This window comes from Petaurus breviceps, unplaced genomic scaffold, assembly GCF_028583685.1.
Source record: "Petaurus breviceps papuanus isolate PSGF00001 unplaced genomic scaffold, PetGlider_PUasm1.0 91133, whole genome shotgun sequence".
NCBI lineage: Eukaryota > Metazoa > Chordata > Mammalia > Diprotodontia > Petauridae > Petaurus > Petaurus breviceps.
Window position 1 is genome coordinate 57,414,125 of NW_027187419.1, and position 26,500 is coordinate 57,440,624.

A 26,500-nucleotide genomic window follows, 5' to 3' on the forward strand; every position below is an offset into this window, starting at 1 on the left:
AGGACCGTAGGGCAGGTGAGGATTCCACGGGCAGAGGGACCCCGGCAGATGACTTGGATAAGTATAGACTTATCTAATTTACAGATTTAAAAAGTTGGATAACAGTCATCATATAAAACTTATCTTGGCATGTTAGAATGTTCAGTTGAATCTAATAGAATAAAATTTGATACCAATAGATGTGTGCTCCCAGAGTAAAAAAAAAAATCTGTGTAGAGGTAGAGGTCTGTCAAAATAATTTAGCTGAAGATAATATGGGGGTTTTAAAAACTGTAATCATAATATGAGTCAAAAATGTGACATGAGTTTTTTGTATATAGAAATTAATTTAAAATATTGCAGAAAATGAATGCTCAAAATAAGTTATAGGAACTTATAGTGTAATGCAGGAGTCCAAAAAGCTAATATGATCATGGGGTAGATTAAGAGAAGCATAGTAGATCAGTGAGAATCAGTGAGGAGATAGTTCCACTGTATACTGCAAAGGTAAGCCCTTATCTGGAATGGGCACCACAGTTTAGGAAAACCACTAATAAGTAAAATAAAGTACAGAGAAATTTGACCAGGATGGGGAAGGTTTTTAAGATCATATCATATGGGGATTGGTTGAAGGAACAGAGGGTGTTTAGCCTGGAGAAGACTTACAGTGGATATGATAGCTTTCTTCCAGTATTTAAAGGGTTTTCTTGAGAAAGAGGGATTCAGTTTGTGCTTTGTGGCTCATAGGGCAAAACTAGGAGCAATGAGTGGAAATTGCAAAGTATCAGATTTTGATTTAATATGATCTATTGACAATTAACTATAACTATCCAAACATGGAGTGGTCAGAAAGATAGGAATTTTCCTAAAACAAACAAAGGCTACTTGAATGACCACAAGTTGGAAATACTTTAATAACCAAATGTGAAGGGGGAAAAAAGACTTTTGCACTCATTGTCTCTACTTACTCTGTTATTTCTTATCCCCTTTGCAATTTGACTTCTGACTTCATCACTTTGCTGAAAATACTCTCCTTAGGGTTACCAATACTCTATTAATTACTAAACTCCCAGGTTTTTTTTTCATCTTCCCCTAGATATCCCATAGGCATAAAAAACTTAACATGACCAAAATATAAGTCATTATCTTCCCCAGTAACCTAAATTCAGACTGAGTATATGATCAAGGAGAAGAAAATATAAAACAAAATAAAGAAATACTATGGATTAATAGAAACATAAAAGGTATACCCAGGAAAAGAGAATAACTGCACAACAAATACAAACAGAAACACAAAGAAAAGAATGGCTTCTCCGCAAAGACTACAAGAGGACTCAGAAGTAATGAAGCAAGAAATATAAAATAAAATTTGGATATAAAAAGCAGAATAAGAATAAATATTTTAGAGCAGAAGGCAGAAAAACCTTACCCAAATGGTAGGCTCCCTAAAAATATGAAATGGAACAAACAAAACTCAGTGATTTCATAAGACAATGTGAAGGTAAGAGATTGAAAAATTAGAAAAGCATAAAGGTTTCTACTATGTAAAGCAACTGACCTTGGAAAAGATTGAGGAGAGATTTTTAAGAAACATCACACCCTGAAAACCATGATCAAATAAAAAACCTGAACACTGTATCTCGATAAATCATTAAAAAATACCTGCCCAAATCTATTAAAACCAAGTGCAAAGTGAAAATAAAATCTATCAGTTACTTCCTAAGGAAACACGCAAAATGAAAACACTCAGAAATATCATAGCCAAAATTTGGACCTTCCAAGTCAAAGAAAATATTCAACAAGCACCTGAAAAGACAGAATTAAAATACAAAGGAACCATGTCAGGATCACATAAGACTTAGTAGCCACTACTATATTGGAGAGAAAATTTTAGAATACAATATTCCAAAAGACAAAAGCTCAAGGCATACAACTAACAATAATGCCAATAATTTACCCTGCAATACCAAATTAACCCCACAGAGGCAAAAATTGAACTTTAATAGATTTTCAAGTTTACCTTACCTTGATAAACCTTGATAAATAGACTAAAGCTATGTAGAATCTTTGAAAGGAATACACAGGATGTTAGAATCCTAATAAAGTAAATGCATTTGAGCAATTAGAAGGTGCTGAACAATGAGATACTTTCTATCCGTCTCTACCTTATGCTATCTCCACTCAAACCTCATCTCTACCTTCTCCCCATAGGAAACCTAGACTACATACTGGAACAACCCTGGCCTCTGATAGGCCCATTTCAACTTGATCTTATCCAGATCCAAACCTCCACCATATTTCCTGGCCATTTATATGTGAGATATCCTTCAATGTACCAGTCAATCAATCAACAAGCATTTATTAAGTATTCAGGTCTAAGTGTTCTAAGTGTTCAGGGTACAAAGAAAGGGGGGAAAAGTCCCTCAAAGGGAGTTTACATTCTATTGTCTTGCCCCCTTTCCCTTTTATGCGTTGTCTTGAGGGTAGTGAATTTTTCTTGCTTGTATGTGTATCTCCAACACTTAGCTCAATGCATAGAACATAGTAAGCACTTAATGCATGCTCTAATTTGCTAGCTAGTTAATAGAAGTCTGAAGTGACTCAAAATAACATTGCCTTGAAAGGTCACAAAGATAGGTAAGAAAATCAAACACAGGACTTGGGCTAGTTTGCTTTTGTTTTCTAAGTTTTAAAAAAGAAAGTATTGGGAAGGGGGAAGAATATACTGGGGAAGAAATGAGGAAGAAATGTGAGGAACTTATTACTTCTCTTAATAGTGAAATTGTGAAAAGTATACAAACGTGGTAGAAAGAGTGTGGGAAAGGATATCTCACGAACTTATAGTTCTTTTCTAAATTGGACAGAAGAGAGTTGAATACATTCAATACGTGCAAGGTTAGTAGCTGGAGGCCAATAGATAGGAAGAGCATTTAAGAGAAGAGGTGAAGTTAGGGAAGGAATATTCCTAAGCAAAATGATCCTTAAAATCCAGTTTTCTTTAAAAACAAAATCAAAATAAACAAACTGATAGCAAATTTGATACCAAAAGAGAAAAAGTAAGTTAACATAATAAAAAAATTAAAAAGGAGAAATTAAAACAGATTAAGAAACTATTTCCCAAATATTCGTTAACAAAACTGATATATGAAATGGATGAATATTTACAAAAATATAAAATACCTAGATTAACAGAATAAAAAATAGAGACTTTAGATAACCCAGTGTCAGAAAAAGAAATTGAGTAAACCATAAAGGAATCCCCAAAGGAAAAAAAAGTCATAAGACAAGATGTATACAAGTGAATTCTATCAGACATTAAAATTACAATTAATTCCAAAGTTACTTTTCAAAAATAAAGAAAGAAGGCTTTCTACTAAACTCTATGAAACAAAAATGGTCTCAATAACTAAAACTAGTTGAGGCAAGGCAGAGAAGAAAATTGAGAGATAAAGAAATTCAAAATTAAGAGAATAAGAACAGGCAAAGACTAAGCAAAATTATCACTTTTGTAAAATATAGGATGGTTTACTTAGAGAATGCCAAAAATCCAAATAAAAATTTAAAACTTCAATAAAGAAGCTGGATATAAAATAAACCCATGGAAATAATCAGCCAGTCAAGTCATTAAGCATTTATTAAGTGCCTACTACATACCAGGCACCATACTAAGCACTGGGGATACAAAGAAAGTCAAAAGATAGCTCCTGACATCATGGTACTCACAATCTGCTATGTACAGGATAAATAGGAAATAATTAATAGAAAAGAGACACTGGAATTAAGAGGAATTGAGAAAGGCTTTCTGTAAAAGGTAGGATTTTGAATGACACTTGAAGGAATACAGGGAGGTCAGCGGGTGGAGGTGAAGAAGGAGAGCATTCCAGGCATGGGGAACTGCCAGACAAAATGCCCAGAGTCAGGAGATGGAGTATCTTGTTTGAGAAACAGCAAGGAAATCAATGTCACTGTCTCAAAGGGAAGAGGAGTGGGAGGAGAGCTGTAAGACTGGAAAGGTGAAAGAATAGGGTAGGTTATTAAGGGCTTTGAATGCAAAATAGACAATTTTGTATTTGATCCTAAAGATCCACTGAGGTCTATTGAATGTGGGGGTGACGTGGTCAGACTAGTATTTTAGGAAAATCACTTGGGCATCTGAATGGAGGATAGATTAGAGAGGGAAAAGATGAGTCAGCAGAACAACCAGGAGGCTATTGCAACAGTTCAGGTGTGAATTGATGAGGGCCTATGTCAGAGGTAATATCCGAGGAGAAAAGGGGACATACTGTACAGTATGTGAAGAGATGTTGTAAAGATGAAATCAACAGGCATTGACAACAGATTGGATATGGGGAGAGATAGGTAGCAGAGAAGATTCAAAAATGGCATCTAATTTGTCAACATAGGAGAGTAGGAGGATGATGGTGCCCTCAAAAGTTTGGAAGGGGGAAGTTTTAGGGAAAATCTCATAAGTTCAGTTTTGATCATGTTGAATTTAAGATATGTATTGGACATCTAGGTCGAGGTGTCTGAAAGGCAGTAAGCAACTAGAAGTAATCAGAGAGGTTAGGGGGCACAAGGTAGATTTGAGAATTATCAGAATCTAGACAATGATGAAATCCATAGGAACTGAGGAGATCATCAAATGATGTGATATAAAGGGAGAAGAAAAAAGGGCCTGGAACAGAGCCCTTGTGGAGCAACCACAATTAGTAGGCATGACCTGGATGATGAGCTAACAAAGGAGAAAGAGAAGGTGCAGTCAGATGGGTAGGAAGAGAACCAGGAGATACCAATGTCCCAAAAATTTAGAGAGAAGAGAGTATCAAGGAGAAAAGGGATGTACAGTGTCCAAAGCTGCAGAAAAGTCAAGAAGGGGGGCAGCTAGGTGGTGCAGTGAGTAGAGCACTGGCCCTGGAGCCAGGAGGACCTGGGTTCAGATCCGGCCTCAGACACCTGACACAAAAAACTAGCTATGTAACCTTGGGCAAGTCAACCCCAATTGCCCTACCCTCCCCCCTCCAAAAAGCAAAAAAAAAAAGTCAAGAAGGAAGATTGAGAAAAGGCCATTGGATTTGGCAATTAGGAGATCATTGGTATCTTTGGAGAAAGACGTTTTGGTTAAATGATGAGATAGGAAGCTGGATTGTAGGGAGGAAAGAAGAGAGTAAGAGGAGGTGAAGCAGATTTAGACAGCTTTCACAAGGAGTTTAGCAAAGAAATAAATATAAAGTGATAGCAGGGAGGGAAAGATAAGTGAGGATTTTTCGAGGATAGGGGAAATATGGATATGTTTGTAAGCAGTAGGGAAGAAGCCAGTAGACAAGTAGACAAAAAGTGAGAGAGTAAGGGTGACAAAAAGAAGAATCTGTTGGAGAAGATATGATAGAGTAGGGTCGGTTGAAGGGTAGAAGGGTTTGACTTTGTAAAGAATAGGGCCACCTCTTCATGTGAAATATGAGTGAAGGGGATAGTGACAGAAGGTGTGTGAGGGTTAGTAGATTAGGAGGAAGGGAGAAGAGGGAGCTCTTGGTGAATGGCCTCAATTTTTCAGTAAAATATGAGGCAAGGATCTCAGCTGAGAATGTGGGAGGAGAAGGAACCATGGGAATTTTGAGGAGAGAAGAAAATGTTTGACTTTCTGTATATTAATGATGAAGCCTAACTAGTTAAGAATCTTCGCTGGTTCCCTATTGCTCTAATATAGAATGCAGCTTGCTCTGTTCAGCATTTAAAACTCTTCACAGGGGTTTTAGCCTGGTCTAGCTTTATTCCACATTAATTCCTTTCACGTACATTCTAATCAAACTAAGCTACTTGTACTCTTGACTTTCCATTTCCTACCACTCTTCTTGTAAATAGGCTATTCTTTAGACTATCCTTCTTCACCTCAGCCTCTTGGAATGCCAAGCTACCATCAAGGCTCAGCTCACACACACACACACACCAGTTGTTAGCAGTAGAATATAATCTCCTTAGAGACGGTCTGTTTTGGTTTTGTCTTTCTTGGTATCTTAAGAAACTAGCATGGTGCATTGAACACGGTAAATGCTTAACAGATGATTGCTGAATGAATGAATGAAAGGTAAGGATTTGACTTAAAGCATTTTATCATAGCAGATGTTTTGTTAAAATAACATAACATAAATCTTGAGGATTGGCAGCATAGGATACTGGCTCTTGTGTCAGAGGATTTGGGTTCAAATCCTACTTCTGACACTACTTAATTATCCTTCAGCAAATCCTGGGTTTCTGTATCTGTCACACTCAGAGGTCCCTTCTAGATCTATGACCTGAGGATGCTTTCACTGTAATTCCTTGTGCATAGAGAGTGTTTAACTTTAAATTAAATTTTATGAATTCTTTAACTTTTTAACTAAAAAATTAAGCATATCTGTTCATTTAAACAATACAAGAATCCATCAATGATTTAAACCAGCAGATAGACACAAACACCCTCACATATCTGTGTGTGTGTTACATATTGCCTTTGATATCTTAGCTCTGAGTGAAGACTCACTGTCCGGAGAGAATTTCAAAATATCTCAAGCCAATGTCAAGTGAAGTATCTACACAAAGATAAAACTAACTTTGTGAACTGCTCTTTTGGGCACAAATAAAACATATAACCTTTATCACTACCATTTCTCATGTGCCATTATAACCTTTAGAGTCACTTTGGAAATCCATTGTTTTCCGATGTTTATCATAATTAATTGTTCAGAGTTTATAGCACCTTGCATAGTTTTGTAGTTATCACACCAAAGATATCTGTTGTTGAGTTACATAGAATAATTTTTTCACCTTGCACACTAGATAAAGTTACTGCAACTAACTTGGGAAAGAAAATATTTTTAAATTGGACAAAAAAAGTATATTAATGTAGAACTAATTTGGAAATAGAATCTCCTGACTAATTATTAGCTTCCTGAGGGTAGAGATTGTCATATTCACTTTTGTAATTACTGCACACCTAGAACAACACCCTTGCACATAAGAGCTGCATAGTTAATGTTTCATTTTTTATTTATTTTATTCATTTCATTAATGTTCAATTAATACTACATAAAAGCTTTTGGGTCTGGCATGTATGAGTGAAATCAAATTGCTACTTGTGAATTAAAGAAATTCTTGGCCTTTTTATTTTTCTCTTTTATCATGGAAAGGTATACTGACAGATACAGGGCTAAAGTTAAAATCCTGAAATAAACAACCTTTTTTTAAAGCATCTGCCAAAATTTTAATGCAAACAACTCCCTACTTTCTTATAAAGTAAGGGTAAGCAGTCAATTAAAGAAAGAACTACAAGTGAAAAAAAAATAACATAAATCTTTAGGATTGGCAGAACTATAAAAGGAGACAGAGAGGTAGCAAACCTGAATTTAAGGTCTATCTCTGGCATTTATTAGCTTTGTAATCACAGGCAAATCACATATTATTTTCTCTTTATTTATCTGTATAATGGGGATTATAATACTTAAACTGTCTCCTTTCACAGGCTTACTGTGAGGGAAGGTTTCTGAAAGCCACAAAGTGCTAAGTAAATGTGAACTATGATTTAAAGATCAAGAGCATGTATAATACCAATTTCAGTGATCTGAAAGGAAAACAAAAATAGAATTTCTCTATTTATTTTACCAAAATATTTCACCTCACATTCACAGTATGGCCTATTTCACATTCCTCTGAAGGTTAAACAAGGTAATCAGATTTTTGTACTTGTGTCTCTGACATTAACCACTTATTGTATGAGTTTAGACATATAACCACTAAGTGCCTCAATTTCTTCATTACTTGGGTAAATGATCTTTAAGGTTCCTTTGAGTGTTAAGTATATAATTCTAATATAAACCTAAGTGGTCATTAAGGTACCTTCAAAGTTAGTTGTTAGTCTAGTATCATAGACCTTTTTTAAAAATATTTTTAATAAGGAAGGATCATCCACACATGGTATTTAGCTATAGTTATATAGCCATGATATATAAATGGCCAGACCCTTCATAATTATTCAGACCTAAGTGCCCTACCCCAGGCATTCTCCTTTAGTACATCTACTTCATATGCTCTGGGATCAGTTCCAGATTGAGTTCAGAAAGTTCATTTCAGTACAGGATTATTTCTGAACAGCGTTGAATGGATTCTGCCTTCAACAGACTGAGGTAAATACTGGCCTGAACAGAGCATGCCTTTGAATGCTATGCATACAAGAATTGAGCATAAAAATCCAATTTAGAGAAACATTCAGCAGGGTGACTTTTGTCAGGACATTTCCAATTTATATATATAATTATTATATATCACATATCTACTTATATTTAGTTTCTTATACACATTTATATTTATACACATGTGTGTATGCATATTATATGTGTGTATATGTATATATTGTGTATATATACAGTTCTGAATACAGTATATATATATATTGTTCTGAATTTATAGCACTTTGAATATGTTGAAAATTTCATATTATCGCACCAAAGACATGTGCTGTTGAGTTATTTAGGATAAATCATTCAGCTCGCACACTGGATAAAGTTTATACTATTAACTTAGGAAAGAAATTCTATCTCTCTGCATAAAGACAAAAATATGTATATGTGTATGTGCACATGTATATGCATGCACACATACATATACATGTGCATATACATAAATATACATCCAAGTGCAAGCAGCTAGTGTGTCAACCTATACAACCTGCCTATTGTGGCAGATGTCACATCATCTTGCCATGCCTTCTGGCTTCTGTATTCAGTGATGTCATATTATCCTACTGCTTATATTTTAGACAGGCGTGAACCAGTGACTAAACAAAGCACTGGTTGCTTGAGCTTACAAATAAGATTTTACTGGTTAATCAAAGTCTAGATGGGGAGAAAGCTTTCAGGAATTTCCCACTTAAAATATCTTCTGATTTATCTCCAAATGTTAATAAAAGTTCATTTCCTGGACTTCAAATCCTTTGTAAATTCAAAGAAGTATTGGTAATGATAATCCACTTAATATCCTTATCACTGACTCTAATGGAAAAAAAGACTGTTTATCCCATGATCCTAAATTTAGAAGTGACTACAGTTTGGGAGAGGCAGCTAACTAACACTTGGGAAGTCAGAATTAAAATTCAAAATGATCTTGATGTATTAGGGAAGCAGTCACAATGAGATTTCAGTGGAGGCAAGTATAAGGTACTGGACTTGAGAAGAAAGAAAAAAGCTAGTCTAATATGAACTAGGAAATAATTGCTGAATTCTTTAAGGTTCAATACTAAAGCAATTTTTAAAAAGCATCACGTATATTTGATGTCATACAGTCTTGGAGTGAGGAGGCACCATCATCTTGGTGTAAGGCAAAATCTCTTAATCTGGGTCCATGAACTTTTTTTTCAAATATTTTGATAACTTAGTATAATTTGTTTCCTTTTGTAATTCTGCTTTATGCATTTGAAACTTTTATTCAGAGAAAAGGTTCACAAGATTTATCAATCTGCCAAAGGAGTGCAAGGGGTATGCTGGATACAGCTCACTCAGGATTGAGTAATTATATTGGAAAATTTCAGTGTGAGCATTTAACCCTTGGAAATCAGCAGGCACTAAAAATCAGGGTTTCATTTATTGTTTTTGTTGATTATCTAGTCTTAAGAAAGTTGATAATGTTCATTAATAGAGAAAAACATTAATAATTAGGATTTAACTTAAAAGCGTGTTGTAAATATACTTTGGTTTTTAGAGAACAGATTGGATTGTTAAATATTTAAAAGCACTGAGAAACCTCCCTTTTGAGAGATCATTTTAGATCCAAACCTCTTGGTTATACTTAATAATTTATCCAAAAGACACAGCTAGTTAGTGGTAAGACCAGGATTAGGACCAAGAGAAGTGATTCCCACCAAGTGCCCTTGCCACTGTACCACATTGCCTTTCCACTTATCCTCAGCAACGTGGTGCAGTGGATAGAGTTAGGAAGACCTGAGTTCAAATCCAGCCTCAGATATCTATTATCTGTGTGATGTTAGGCAAGTCACTCAACCTTTGCTCAGTTTCCTCATCTGTAAAATGGGAATACTAATCACACCTACTTTCCAGGGTTGTGAGGATAAAATGAGATAATATCTGCAAAGCACTTTATAAACCTGAAAGTGCTACATAAGTGCTGTTTTTTTATAAGCCACTATCAGAAGTAGTAAATACTAAAAATAGAAACACTTTAAGTTTGCAATGTGGTTTATGTTTTCTATCTTGTTTGATCCTCATAGCGACCCATTTTACAGTTAAAGAAAAGAGAGGTAAGTGACTTGCCCAGGGTCATATAGCTAATAAGTATCTAAAGTAGCATTTGAACCCAGGTTTTCCTGACTCCACATCCAGCATTCTGTGCATTATACCATTAAAAAAATCATAGTTGGGCCCCACATATACGGAAACATTAAAGTCATTTTTCCTTGTATGGAGAAGCTGCTTTACAATGGATAAAAGTATTGGACTTGGTATCAGGAGGCCCTGGGTTCAAATCCCTCCTCAGACATTTACTGTTATTCTGGGCAAGTCACTTAGCATGTCTCATCAACCTGTTTCCTCATCTGTAAAATGGGGATAATAATATAGCTCTTATCTCACAGCTTATAAGCTTTTAAGAAGTTGTATAAATGTTTATTATCATTATTATTATTATTATTTCTCATCTTGTTCAATGGAGTTCAGATAGAAGCAGTCCTGGCATAGGTCTCTATCCTGCTATTGTTCTTTTATGTTTTGTGAGCTACTGCTCAGGGGGATTGGTGGTGATGATGATGATGATAATGGTGATGATTAATGATGATATCTTCATACATAACACCTTATGGATGGATTATAAAATCAAATCTAGCTTCACAAAAATCTACAGGTAAGGATGCCTAATGACAATATCGCCATTGACTTCCTGTTCTTTAAGTAGTAAAAGGAAGAATGGAAATAATTTCTTTGATGTTTTTTAAAATTGGAAAAAATCCTTTCAACTTCCAATGTCATTTGGCTGTGGGAAGTTCTGTGAATCCTAACTGGGTTTATTAATAGCTCTAGGGACCTTCCGTGTCACTCTAATACTGAACAGAGAAGAACTTACCGTGTTCTTTTTTTAGGGACATTCGGGGACTAATATGCAACAAAACAATCTTCAAAAGGGAATTTTGCTCTACTATTTTTCTTAAAGACATTACATTAGAGGACAAGTTATGAATAAAGTTAGATTCTTAAAGCACAACAGAAAAAAGTAAAATGTTCTATTTGGGCAGAAAGTCACAGGCTTGTAAATAAACCTGAACCATTTTATCTGGTGAAAAGCAAGATTGTTACCCATGAGGTGTCCAAATGAGATCAATGCATACTATGAATAGTGGTGTGTGGGGAGGATTATTCCCTGTCTACCAGGTATTCCTCTTATACTTTATATGACTCTAAGTATTTAAGTAATTATCTCATTTATCCTCACCATATCCCCTTGTAGCAGTGAATAGGCAGGAAGTACTGGTAGCATCTTAACTTTATAGAGGAAAATAATCAGGGGTAGCTAAAACAGCTGAAAAATCCTCACAAAACAGTAAGGATTCACAATGACCAAGTTTCCTGAGATAAATCATATAAATAATATATTATAACTGTAAGAATCTACATTAATATGAGTCATTATTTGTTTTCTGACCATCATATTTCCCACTTCACTGGGTAGACTTGCCATGCCAATTCAATCAGTTATAACAGCAAACACAAACTCCAGGATTATTAGTTTATGAAAGAAAAAAAATAGCTCTTTAGATTTTGAGTTTATATACATGTAATTAAAGTATCTGTTGCTAAACTTTGGTTTTGCTTTTCCTATTAAAGTGTTTTGATTTGCCATTATATATAGGTATATAATGACTATATATAAGCTATATAAGTGATATAATGTAATGTAATATAATGTATAATTATACATACTATAATATATAAGCTAAATAATACCTACATATAATCAGTAAATTTCACCATAATTGTAGTAGTTTATAACATAGATATACATTATAATAGGTCATTTACCTGATATTATCCTTGGCCTCCATTATTTCTTCCCATGAAATATTTTTCTACTAAAACACAGTTTATGTTTTCCTTTCTTCTGCACTGGTCTGTCCACATCAAAAGTCCAGCTCTCTATGACCAGTGAAAAGCCTTGTGTTCGGGCTCATTCATTATCTGATGTCAGAAAACATGGTTATTCTTGTTCTTACATTATGTATCTCCACTCTGATGATGACAATCACTTTCTTGAATTATATCTTTCTCCTTCCACCCCTCCCAGAAGTCATTAGGATGAAATGCCACTCAGTAATTAGGAGTTCTTGAATTTCCTCCCACCAGATATTTGCTCATGTTCTACACTCTTCTGGGTTTCTTTTACAAGGTGAAAAAAGGTGATTTTGAATTTGTTCTATTCTGACTCCCTCTCATTTCAGCAAGGGAAGAATGCAGATGGGTGTCATTCCTTTTCAATAGCATCTGCTTCGTTACATGAGTTCTGTGATCCTGGAAGAGAAAATAAGAAAGAGCAAGGGAGAGAAGTGAATAGAAGGGCAATGAAAAGTCATTCCCCCCCCCCAATATACGGTATTACCCCTTAGCTCCAGGGACTTTCTAATTATAAACTGCCTGATGCATTTCAAGGCTGCCAAGCAACATGGTATTAGTCTTTCTCACATCTCAGCCTACAAGTCCTCCTCTGACTATATCTATCTATCTACCTATTAAAAAAAAATATATCTACTACCCTCCAAAATCCAATTTCACATTCTTACTATCTTTGTGTCTCTTAGAGGAGATTGTAGTTATTTATCACCTTCTTCAACTCCCTCCTTTTTTGTTATTGAGTTGTTTCAGTTGTGCCAACAGATGAGGAATCCAGGACCCATGAGGATGAAGTCACTTGCCCAAGTTCACAGTACTCAGATTCAAATCTTGCTTCTCTGATTCCAAACCCAGGACTCTGAACTATACACTAGGCTTCTCTTTGTGTAATTTTCCCTGTTTGGTACCTATCAATGATTAGTAGGTATTTCCACTTCATACATAATTATCTGTAGCCATCAAGTCAGAAACAAAGACCCATAAACATGTTTTACATAAACAAGGAAGTTTGGAAAAGAAGCAATTTGGGGAAGAAAGCTAATGAGTTATGTTTTGGACATGAGTTTGGGATGCCTACAGGACATCCAATTTAAAATGTTCAATAGAAGACTGCAGCTCAGGAGGTGGACTAGGGCTAGAAATGAGATTTGAGAATCATCTGTAATGAGATGATCATTAAACCCAAGTTTGCTGAAGAGGTCACCAACTTGAGAGAATATGAAGGGTTTGAGACAGTGAAATCTTGAAACTTGCAGATGCTCCATATATTTCTAGGTATTAAACCATGGAGGATAAACTTTAAAAAGACCTTATAAGGTTGTATGAATGGGCTAAAAAAAAAGTAGAAGTTTTTAATAATAATATGTTATATTACCAAGGCACTTTACCTTTTCACAGTATTTTCTTATAAATATATCTCATTTAACTTTCACAACAACCCTTTGAGGAAGTGTAATGGGAATGCAGATTTGGAAGATCATCCCTGCCCCTAGGCTAAAGTGCACCTGAAGCCTGGGGAGGGAGGCTTGTTTTTCAGTAAATACTTCTTGATTGGCCAGTGAGTCAATAAGGTTGTTACATTCTCTGGGCCAGGAGAAGGCTATATAAGCCCTGATGTGTAGCTTTGTTTTGGGACTCACTTTGAGAAGTGTTCTGTGGTTTGATCTGAATTCTGGGAAGCCGTTGTTGAGAGTCCCCCGGCTTTGAAAAACCCAGATGTGGAAACCCAGATGTTGACTGGGTATGGATGTAATGGTTGGACAGTTTGGAAATCTGTCTACTTGATCTGTTTCTGTCTTGATAATTCTGCCTGTATGCTTTGAAGTTCGGGGTGCTGACCTTTTTCCCCTGAACAAGGAAAACGATATATGTCTGACTGATTAAAGTAAGCTTGTTAACCCATTTTGAGTTGCTTTCCTTTAACAAAGCAGATCCAAGAACCTGTGTGAGCAGCCACCCTGGGGACGCCGGGGTGCTTGCTGCTACAAAATGGCGTCACGAACAGGATCTGCAGAGTAAAAGGAAAGTATGGGGGCTGGGATAATTGTTTGTTTCCCAGTTGTGGTAGCTGTGATTCTGTGGAGCCGTGGAGCAGGAGAGAAGAATGGCCTGCATGCAGACTTCGCTGAGCTGAGAGCGGGAATGGTGAGCTGCCTGCATCGGGACCTGGGCAGAAGCCAGGAGTGGCTGCCGCCTGCAGGAGGAGAAGGAGCCTAGGAGTTAGGAATTCAGCCACAGGAAAAGATAAGAACTGAGCAGCAAAGCAGGGGCATTGAATGTGTTTCCTGGCTGCATCCCACAGTTTGGGACCCTGGGGGAGAATGGACTTGTGACTATGGTGGGTGGGATGAAGTGCCTTGGATCCCCAGGGACCCCACCTTGTTGGTTTTGTTGCCCAGCCCCCTCTCTGTGCTTGGAAGCTGGGGCTGGAGCTGTGTGAGGGGAAGGACACTCCCCTCCCCCAGAACTTTATTTGAACTCTTGTTTTGAACTGAAGTGATAATGCTTTGTACTTTGTGTTTGTTTAAGGGCCAGTGGCCACTTTGGTAACTTTAGTTCTGTACTTTGAAAATGTGACCTAAGAAATGTTCAGAGCTAATTAAAAAGTAAATTGTCTATGCTATGGGCATGAAAGATCTTGGGGCCGAATGTAATGGGAATGCAGATTTGGAAGATCATCCCTGCCCCTAGGCTAAAGTGCACCTGAAGCCTGGGGAGGGAGGCTTGTTTTTCTGTAGACACTTCTTGATTGGCCAGTGAGTCAATAAGGTTGTTACATTCTCTGAGCCAGGAGAAGGCTATGTAAGCCCTGATGTGTAGCTTTGTTTTGGGACTCACTTTGAGAAGTGTTCTGTGGTTTGATCTGAATTCTGGGAAGCCGTTGTTGAGAGTCCCCCGGCTTTGAAAAACCCAGATGTGGAAACCCAGATGTTGACTGGGTATGGATGTAATGGTTGGACAGTTTGGAAATCTGTCTACTTGATCTGTTTCTGTCTTGATAATTCTGCCTGTATGCTTTGAAGTTCGGGGTGCTGACCTTTTTCCCCTGAACAAGGTAAACGATATATGTCTGACTGAGTAAAGTAAGCTTGTTAACCCATTTTGAGTTGCTTTCCTTTAACAAAGTAGATCCAAGAACCTGTGTGAGCAGCCACCCTGGGGACGCCATGGTGCTTGCTGCTACAGGAAGTCAGAGCAAGTGTATTATTCCTACTTTTCAAGTAAGAAAATTGAGGGTCTGAGATAAGCCAATAACCTAAGTGACTTTCCTAAGGCCATATGATTAGTAAGCAGTGGAATTGTACAAGCATGTGGATCTCCTAATGTCTCCTTTAAAGTCTTGGTTCTGTACTTGACTTTCGCATATATTGTCCTTTATTTTTATTTTTTAGAGGTCTTTTCCATGAACTAAAACAGATGGTTGCATCAAAAAATTTAAAAAAATTGTTTTCTTCTAAAACAATATATGGTACACATATAATTTGTTCCAGATGAGAAAGTATGTATAAAGAAAAGTGAAAAGCAAATTTATTATTCAAAGGAGAAGCATAATTGCATGAGAATGGAACATACTTTCTCCCTATCATTGTTGAACAATGCTAAGTATAAAGCACCAGCATTTTCAGTATAATAACTTCATAATGTAGTTCCTTTCTGCCAAATACATCTTTCCATGGCTAAATCTTCTGCAGCAGGTTAAGTCTGCATCATTGAAAATTTACATTACAAAAGAAAGGAAAATTTATTTGCTATATATTCTTCCTGCCCTTCTCAATGTCAATAAAATGAGTCAGCAAAAAAATAATTTGTTTAAAAAAGGGAATCTTTGCAAAAAGGATAAAAGTCAGATTCTATCAATCAATAAGCAAAAAAAGTAGCAAACATTGCAGATACTGTTAACGGCAACTATATAGGCTGAAGGATAAAATATTTCATTGGAAGGGACAAGGTGACTTCTAATGTGACCACTATTTATCATATCTTCTATAGCTAAGTATATATATATATATATATATGTACATATATATACATGTACATATATATACACACATATAAACACACATATATATAAGCATGAAGAATATATAGCTACAGCATTAATGAATATCTAAATGCACTTTGTGCATTTGTCTTTGCTTATGTAGAATGAAGTTTACTTTTAAATCTACCAAAATAATATTTAAAATTAAATTGAAAAAACTAGTTTTAAATGATCCCAAAAGATCCAAGTCACTTTAATTCATTTCTGAACTTATTGCACAGCTGAAAGAACAGTGAAGAGAAAACATCTCACTGTTTATTGTCAGTTATATAGAACCAAAAAAAAAAGTATTTCCCCCTCTAGAGCAAAAAAACTCTCCTCCAATGAGGGGTCTCCCATACATATGTTAAGAGCATACAAAATTCTTTGATAGATGCAACCACACAGATAACTTCGTACAACAGTCCTCTTATTAGTAATATCAAGGTAAATGTGAAATAGGCATTTATTAAGCTTAGTAAACATCTAGTATGTGCAAAGTACAATGCTAATCATTAGGAATACAAAGACAAAACAAGAAACAGTCCTCCTGCCCAAGAAGCATACAATATACTGGGAGGATACAACTTGTGTTCACTTCAGTGTCACAGTGGTAATGGACATGCTAAATCCAATGACTTTTTCCTAGTCTTTATGCTACTGACTCTTACAGCTTCTGGCATTGTCAACCAGTCAGTCAAGTAATCACTTATTAAGCACCTACCTTGTTCTAGTCACTATGCTAAGTGCTGTGGATCTCTCCCATCTCCTACCCCGACCCTGTCCCATAAAGATAGCCCCTGCCCTTGAGGAACTCACAATCTAATGGGAGAGACAACATGCAAACAACTATGGACAAGCCAGATATATAGAAGTTATATTAGAAATAATCAGCAAAGGGAAAGCACTAAAGTGCAGAGATACAGAAAGGCTTCCCGTTAGAGATGAGATTTTTAGTTCCGATTTAGAGGAAGCCAGGGAAGTCAGTACGCAGGGATGAGGAGAGAGAGCATTCTAGGCATGGGTGTAAACCAGTGAAAATAACCAGAGTGTGGAGAGGAATGTCTTGTTTGAGGAACCAAAAGGGGACCAGTGTTACTGGTTGAAAGATTATGTGGTGAGGTATAAGGTATGAGAACACTAAAAAGGTAGGGGAAGGGCCTAAGTTATGAGATTTTATACCTGATCCTGGATGTGATAGGGAGTGACTGGAGTTGATTGAGTAGGAGGGTGACATAGTTGACCCAATTTATAGGAAAAACATCTCTTTCCTCCTGGATACTTTTTCCTCACTTGGTCTTAGTGACATTGTTCTTCCTTGATTCTCTTATCTCTCTGACCATTCATTCTTAATCTCCTTTGCGGAATTATCCTTCTGTCCACTAATCAGGGGTGTCCTCAAAGGCTCTGTCCAAAGGATCTTCTCTCTTTACTCTACATTCCCTCCCCTGGAGATCTATCTCATCAGTTGTCATGGTTCAATTATCACTTTTATGCAAATATATCCTAAATCTACATATTTAGTCAGTCTATCTCTTGAACTACAATTTTACATTTCCAATTACATTTTAGATATTTATACATATCCAGTAGTTCCACGGGTATCTCAAACTCAACATATCCAAAATGGAACTCATATTTCCACCCAAACCTATCCTTCCTCCAAACTCTCTATTTCTGTTGAGAACATCACCAAGTTTGATCTAGTCTCCAAGTTTCCAATCTCAGAGTCATCCTTGGCTCTTTCCTCTCCCTCCATATATAGTAGATTATCATGTATCATCATTTCTACTTCCACAATATCTCTCATGTCCATTTCACTCACATAGCCCTACATTATCTTTCTGGTTTGTTCTTCTGTTTTCAGTCTCTACCTCCTTTTAATTCACCATACTTCCCCCCCACAACATACACACAAAACCTTCCAAATTAATATTTTTTAAAAGATTTGATCATGTTTTTCCCCTACTCAAAAATCATCACTGGCTTTATGTTGCCTCTAGAGTATGAAATCCTCAGCCTGTCAATTAACGCCCTTAACAATATAGGTCCTATTTATCTGTCTGTACTTGGACTTTTATTTTACTCCTTTTCCCATACTTTCAATTCTGGTCATATTGACCTGCTTGAAATTCCCTGTGTGGAATATTCTATCCCTCTCTGTTTGCTTGTGCACAGGTGACAGTCTCTTTATCCCTGGAACATAATCTCTTCTTGAAAAACCATTCCTAGTTTCCTTCAAAGCATAACACAGGCATCACCTAAGCTTACATGAAGCATTTTGTGATCCTTTCCATCCAGTTAGTACTCTTTCCTTCTTGAAAAGCTTTATGTATTTGTGTGTATCTTCCCTGTAGAATCTAAGGTTCCTGTTTTGTTTTTGTCTTTATATATCCATATATATAGATGCTCATAATTATTTATTTAATGAAATAAAAATGTTGAATAAGTGAAAGGCAATGGAAGGAGGGAGAAAGTCCTAATAATTCGGGATAACATAAAGGGTTTCACCTATAAGTTGGCACCAGGGTTGAGTGTTGAAGAAAGCTGGTCAGTTGAGGAATGTCTGGAATAAGATTCTCCTGCCCTCTAAAAGAGAGAAGTAAGGTCAGAAGGAATCACAGACCAGCAGTATAGCTTTGCTAGTTATGTCTTGAATTTATTAAATATGTACTTAAAAAGAAAAGTAAGCTCTATGTAATTGAAATCTACAGTTTAATGTACAATCCTTTCCTGTTCTATAGAGTATATGGAAATGTTCATTTTGCCCATAATAAAAAATAAAATGAACATTTTAAAATAAGCAAACAAAAACTTGAAGAAAAATGAGAATTCTAAGAGGGAGGGGTATGGAGAGAGCCCATGCAGAACACTTTGTTTACAAAGACATGGTGGTAAGAGATGGAATGCCAAGTTCGAGGAATAGCAAGAAGGCCTGTTGGTCTAGAGCCAGATTGTGAAGGGCTTATGTTCAGCTGATTAATGGAAAACTGTGGAAAATCAATTCATTTTTATTTTTATATTATATGCAATAGGACTAAAAGGCAAAAGCAGATTCATGTCCCCAAACTGGAAATAACTGTTTAAAAAATTCACTAATTATAGTACTTAGATAAGACTATACCCTTATTAGATTATATAATGTGAAGACTGTTCCCTTGTTAGATTATTTAAAATATTAAACTGCACCTTCAGAACCCTATCACACTATAGGAAGAGAGGATGAACTCTTTTTAGAAAGTTACAATTCATACATGTGAAGTTCATTTCTCTCTGACACATGCAAATGACTTTAATAACTAGAGACAGTTCAGTTCCACTGCACAAACAATTAAGGATGAATGACTCAAAAGCTTTATTAAACACTTGCTATGTGCCAAACACCATGCTGAGGGTACAAATACAAAAGCAAAATGGTCCCTGCAATCAAGAAGCTTAGATGAGACAACACTTATAGAGGAGTAAATGCCAAGGAAAGGAGTTATGGTCACAAAGACACAAAGATGGTTAGTGGAAATATAAGGCAGTCAACTGATACTAATTTTCCAGAAGCGATAATAGTGTTGATTTGATTACAGTTCTCAATAGAGGGATAAAAAAGGGAGGGAGAGTAGAGAAATGCCTTCAGAGGCAGGGTAGAAAATTTGCTGGGCTAAAGGAAAACATACTTAGTCCCAGAACATGCAGAAGTCAGGTTGAAAAGAATTGTGAAGTTAGTGGATAGTGAAAAAGTAAGTAAAGACATTGAGCATTAATGATTCTTTCTAGAACTTTGACAGTGAAAGAGAAATATATATAGGGGGATGGGATGACAGGGTCAAGTGAAGGTCTTTTTTTTTACTAAGGAGGTATATCTAAATGTTTATATAGGGAATAGAAGACAAAAGATAGAGGAGAAAGGGAAGGGAGAGACAAAGAAAGAGGAAAGATGAGTGACATGCTCATAAAGCAGGGAATGGGATCAAGAAAATAAATCAAGGAAGGGTTGGCCTTGGGAAGAAGTGCCACCTCTTCCTCAGAAATGGAGGTAAGGGAGGAGAAGGCTAGGTTTTGAGTTATGAAGTGTGGGAAAGAGGGTAGGGAGAGAAATAGTCTTGGAGGTCTAAGAAGAAAAGAAAAGGTTTGACTAATTGATGGAAGAAGTGGAAGAGATTCAATAAAGGAAGAGTAAAAGGATTGCTGTACAATAGTGAGAGCCCAGTTGAGTTAAGATAACATGAATATGTAGTGAACCAAGTCAGTCAGGTGAGGTGACTTCTTCCAGATGCTAGGAGGTACAAGGGGAGAAGGTCAATAGAGAGGGTAAGCCAGGACATGAACATTAAGACAAGGGGAAAGAAAGTGAAGGGGTTGAGGGTAGAGGAAAATGTACAGTTGAATTCTTTAACTGTAGGGTTCAATACATCTTAAATTAAGCCCAGGTTCCATTTTAAGTATTAACATATATGATCTAAAAACAGCAATTGATATCATATTTGCATAAAATGCAGTAAAGATGGTGACAAAACATTTTGATGTACAGGGAGTCACAGAGCATTTGCTCTAATGCCCAGAATTGACATGGAATTGTCAGTTTCGAAATGTAGATAGATGGGGTTCATGAAGACTCTAAATTCAATATGTCCCAAACAATGCTGCTGAGACATGGATCACAGAATGTTAGAATTCTAAAATACCTTAGATATCATCTAAGCCCCAAGCATCCAACATGCAACCCACAAACCAAAGGTAATACACCTAACCTTAGGAAGTTCACCTTAGGACTTGATCTGAGGCTATTAGTAAATTGTTCTTTGTTTTTTTAATTTGATTAGAGAGAACCCTTTAACTAGAAGAATGGTAGAACCCAACCACCTTTGTATGACTAACTGCCCTTCTGTGTCATATTAGCAGGCTTGGATCAATTAATAATTGTAATTGAAAGTGAATTTTAACTTAAATAATTAAATTTATGCAGTCCAAATACATATGGATTTCAGATCATGACCAAAAAATATAGAGGAAACTGATTTAGTCGATCTTATTCCATCATTTTATACATGAGGAAACAGAGGCCCAGACCCATTAAAGTGATGATGATTAATCAGCTAGTTCATTAGGAAACAATGAGAGGCAACATAATGTAAGTATAATTGCTGTTGTTTGTCCTTCATTCTTGAAGAAGACCATAACATCAAAGAGATGATGCCATGACATGAAAGTGAATTGGATTTAAACGAGGGAAGGCTGTGCAAAGTCACCAGCCTCACTTTCTCTTCCAGAACCCACCAAGTTTCTGAGATCAGAATAGCCATGAAATAATCAATTTGATCTTCACCTTGACCCTTCATAAGCTTAGGAAAGTTCACATATCTACCATCATCATAAAATATTTGTTATAAGTCAAATTATGCAAGGTGTTACATTAGTCATGTTCAAAGAGAATCTCCTTTTAACCCTGTATCAGTTTCCCTGTAACAACTTTGGAGCATCAGTCTCATAGATTTAGTACTGGAAAGATCCTTAGAAATCAGATAGTCCAACAATACCATCTATTGCCATCCCTGCCCCCTTTATAAATGCTAGATAGCTCTCATTTATTCTCCTGCTTGTATACCTTTGCACAATTGATCTCTCCATGACTGAAACATGTTCCCTCCTCACCTTCTTATGGAATCCCTAGCTACCTTTCAGGCATGACTAAAGGACCATCTCTTCTTATGTGAGACTTTTCCCGATTCCCCAGCTATTAGAGCTCTCTTCTTGAATTTACTTTGTATTTCTTTGTTTTGACATTTCTGTAACTATACTTACATTTTATAGATGAGGATACAGACTCAAAGAGATTAGATTATTCCCCCATGATCACTAATTGTCAGATCAAGGATTTGAATCAAGGTTTTCTCATCCCAAGTCCAATGTTCCTTCTACTACATCATAACCGGTTTCCAAACTCAGACTAGTTTATTTTCATACTCAACATACTCGTTTTCATCCTAAAACAAGGTTTCAGGACATTCCTATTCTTTGCCAATAGTACCAATAAACTTCCATTTATGCTGGCTTGGAAATTTTATTTACCATTTCTCCCAATGTCTAACAGTTATCAATTCTGCCAATTTCTCCTTTGAAATCCATCTCCCCCTTTCTCATTCCCATTATTACCACTCTATTTCATAGTCTGATTACCTCTTACTTAGACCTCAATAACAATATGCTAATTAGTTTTCCTGCTCAAGTCTTTCCAATGGTAGCCATGTTCATCTGCCTGAAGTATACAATACTCTGCTGCTCAAAAAACCTTCTTTATTACCTGACATAGAAAATATAACACTCAACCTGATACTTACAACCCTCCATAATGTGGCCTTGATTTATCTTTCTATCCTTAGTTCCCACTACCCCACATATAATCTACCCAAATAGTACTACCATTCCTCAAACATGTCCTGTGTTTCCCTACCTCCCTACCTTTGTTCATGCTGTTCATTGAATCTGGAAATTCTTTCCTCTAGATTTCTACCTGTTGAAATATTATCTTTCAAGGTGTAATCCAGATGTCACCTCCTTCATGAAGCTTTCTATGACATCCTCACAGGAGATGATGTGTTACTCCTCAGAATTTTCATAATATTTTGTTTGTGCTTTTCTTTTTCATTTTTGAGGTCCTATATTGTAATGTTATTTATCTCTCTATGTCATCTCTCTTCTACTAGACTGCAAAATCCTTGAGGATAGAGATTATATTTGAATCATCTTTTGTATCCCCTTCAGAGCATAATACAGTGCCTAGCACACGTAGTTGTTCAAGTAAAATATTTTCAATTGACTGAGGAAGATGCAAAGAACCATGAGGGATGAAAAGATGACATGATTTATTTTAAAGAGGCAGAAAAAAAAGAGAGCCCCTAGATCCAGCAGGAAAAGAAATGAGCCTGAAAACCAGGAGACATAATAAAAGAATGGAGGGTATTGCCAAGAAGGAAGGAAGATAAAAGGCACAATTCTCTCCCTAACAATGGTGACAATGGAAAGTTTAGTTTTAATACATAATATAATATGATAACCAAATAAAAATTTATTTCAATCTATATATTTTATGCTAGTAGAGGGTGAAGAGGTCAAGGCTTATAATTTCATGAGTGTGGAAATGTCCTGCACAGACTCAAGTGTGTAACTTTTCTGTAGTTTACTGTCTTAGACAGTTTCTTAGAATATTAAAGGTTGAGTGATTGGCCCAGGGTCCCATAGCTAGACAGGTATCTGTGAAAGGCAGGATTTGAAGGTAGGTCTTCTGGACTCCAAAATCCATTCTCTGTTCTGCTATAGAACAGTGTTTGTCAAACTATACACTTTTGGGGAAAATAAAAATGTCTGTTATAATTAAATTTTACATTGTATTATGAGAGGCAGTGGGCAATAATGGATAGAAAGTTGGCCTTGATGCCCAGAATAGTTGAGTTCAAGTCCCATCTAGGATACCTAGTGACTTTGTAATCCCCAGCAAATCACTTAAGCTCTCAGTGCTTGCAGAGATGTCAAACACACATGGCCTGCTGACCTCATGTGGACCACAATCTTCTAGAATCTAGCCCTAGCCTGATTAAAATGTAATTGGGAAATATTTAACAAAATAAATTTTAAAATATGATAAAACATAGGTAACATTAATATTTTGTTTCCTGAGTCAATATATGACCTGCAGAGTTAGTTGTGTATGGTGCCCTATTTTTATTTGAGTTTGACACTACTTCTCTACACAAATCACTTAAAACTATTAAGTTTCAGGTCGCTAGGTGGTGAAGTGAATAGAGTGCAGGCCCTGGAGTCAGGAGGACCTGAGTTCAAATGTGACCTCAGACACTTAACACACACACACACACACAAAACTAGCCTTGTGACCTTGGGCAAGTCACTTAACCCCAATTGCCCTACTGACTCTCTCCAAAAAGAAAAAACAAAAAAAAAACCTATTAAGTTTCAAAGGTTTCAAACCTGCATTTTTAGTTGTAGGAATTTCTGCCACTTGGGAGTTCCCTATTCTAATGACAGTACAGATCCATTTCCTATATATTACATGTCAGTGTATCTCTGTTCATACAATCACAGAGGGCAATGTATATATAATTTAAGCTTTTCACAATTTTTGAAAACAGATTAAAATTAAAACCAAGGAACTGGCATTTTTATCTACACATATAAATTTAAGGACTTTAGATAATGACATCTAAAATTTCTCCATACTACTCAGTTAAGTAAGTTGAAATAAGTGCTTTTAAAAATGATGTCAGTTACTATAAATCCATATAGGAATCTCAAATCAAGGGCAGCTTTATGGAATCCAGAAATGTATCTTTCCATATGCATCGTGCTGCAGCAATGCCCCGAGGTTTCTAATGGAACACTGTAACAAAGAATCCCAGACTCCCAAGCCAACTAGCACAGACATCTTTACCCCATTAATCTGTCTAGTAAGACACTGCAGCTGCCAACTCTCCCTGCACCCCCAACCTTGAAGGCACATTGAAGGCACATTGCCCAAGGAGCTTATTTAAATGAAACACTATTGACAGCTTTACTACATGTCAAAGATATCAGACGATATCCACTGTCATAATTAAGATAACTACTAACAACAGCTCCCACAAACAACTGCAGTGACTGACTGACCTGCTTTCCGACAAACCCTCAGAGAATAAAATGACCGATCACATCGAGAGATTCAATCCTTTCTCCATTAGCTGCCTTACCCCGCTGCTTTGCTGGTTTTCGTTTTAATCCATTTGGACCTGCAAACACTTACTGATCATTGACGCAAGAGGATGTAACATCAGCAGATTTCTGAGTGAGATGCGTGATTGCTGCTGCAGCTCTGTGCATCTAACCAAGTTCAATGCAGCAGAGGAATTAGCTCCCTCTACCCGGATTTTTTTTTTTAAAGAGATACGACTAGCACCAGCCTTAGGTTTAAATAATGCTGCAAAATGCAGTACTGGGGCTTAGATAAGGGGGCATGTTCAATGAAATATTAGATGCATTTTTATATTCTTCACATTACACAAAACCAAAAAGTATTCATAAGTCGGTTTTGTTTAAAAATATATATGTCTGGATTTACACTAGTACTTTAACATTCCCTGAATTTCTCTCTTCCAGCAGCACCATCTCTGATCCTTCTTTGATTTCTCCATTTCTGCTGTTGGTTTACTTTTCCTATTTTACTGAAGTCATAAAAGGAAACAGGTTTAGTGGCTTTCACTTTTGGTTTCTCATTCTTATTGCTGTGTACCAGCCTAATACTGTTTTGTTAAGCATTATGGGAAACAGCTTTTACAAGCATTTTAGCATCATGTTTTCAATCAAGAAAAAGAATATTGCTTCTCTTGATTTCATGACTTTGAGCAAGTAATCAACCTCAATTTTTTTTTCTGTAAGTTATCTGTAACCCCTCCAATAACAGGGGTTCTTGATCTTTTTTGTGTGTGGTGGACCCCTTGCCCAGTCTGGTGAAGCTTATGGACTTCTTCTCAGAGTAATGATTGTAAGTGCATAAAATAAATTACATAAGATTACAATGGAAACCAATTTTATCAAAATATGTTTTAAAACAAGTTTACAAGTCCCAGGTTAAGAAACCTTGCTCTAATGGATAAACCTCTGTTCCCATAAGTCACTTGTTTCTTTTCAGATTTGCTAACTTTTTACTTTCTTACTTGTATGTTTGCTTAAATGTTGGAATATTTCATGAGTATTTGTTCAATCCAAGTTACAGATCTTGTATACCTTTGGAGAAAGTCTGAGTTGTGGTGGCCAAAAACTTCCAATTTAGTAGCCAGCCTTCTGGTGCTGAGCCTTTCCAAATTTCTCTAGCCTTAGATTTCATCCATCAGTGGGCCCAGATTCACAGCCTTTCCACTTTGCCAACACCTGCCTGAGCTGGCTCTCCTCTGGCCCACACTTCAGAGACCCAATGTCACCCATACACTGTACTGAAGCTCTGGAGGAAGACTTCAGTAGAGGAATAAATTTAGCATTGGAAAAACCTAGCAGTTATTACTGGTTTACTTTACAAGGGTATTAATATGAACAAGAAAGAATTCAGCTCCTTGTCATTCAAAGACAGGCAACACATTTTGTACATGATAAAATGTTTAGAAGGCAAAAAGGATATCTAGCGTGGGAGACTGGAAACCTCATATTATTGTCCCAATTATGCCACTAATTGCCTGGGGCCTCAGGTTCCTTATCTGTAAGGGATTGAAGTAGATCTCTTCTGGTTCTGATGTTTCCTGAAATCCTTTTTCCCCTCCCCCAGATCCCCAGTGTATAGATAGAACCTTCAATTGCTCATAAATAAGAGAATAACTACCTTATATTTCTACAG

The 26,500-nt window shown here is 36.4% G+C and overlaps 1 protein-coding gene across 4 annotated transcripts in view; it reads right to left on the reverse strand.

Annotated features, from left to right (window-relative positions):
- SACS (sacsin molecular chaperone) overlaps nucleotides 1–25,033 on the reverse strand; it is a 94,437-nt gene extending 69,404 nt beyond the window's left edge. For 2 of the 4 annotated variants that reach the window (XM_069080283.1, XM_069080279.1), the window contains exons 1-2: nucleotides 24,867–25,033; nucleotides 12,033–12,518 (exon numbers count right to left, since the gene is read on the reverse strand). In XM_069080283.1, coding sequence (XP_068936384.1) covers nucleotides 12,033–12,055 — 23 coding nt within the window. In that variant the 5' untranslated portion in view covers nucleotides 12,056–12,518; nucleotides 24,867–25,033. Of the gene's footprint in view, nucleotides 1–12,032; nucleotides 12,519–24,786 lie in introns of all 4 variants that reach the window. The other 2 variants (XM_069080281.1, XM_069080280.1) reach the window with 2 other exon arrangements.
- Nucleotides 25,034–26,500: the final 1,467 nt, after the last annotated feature.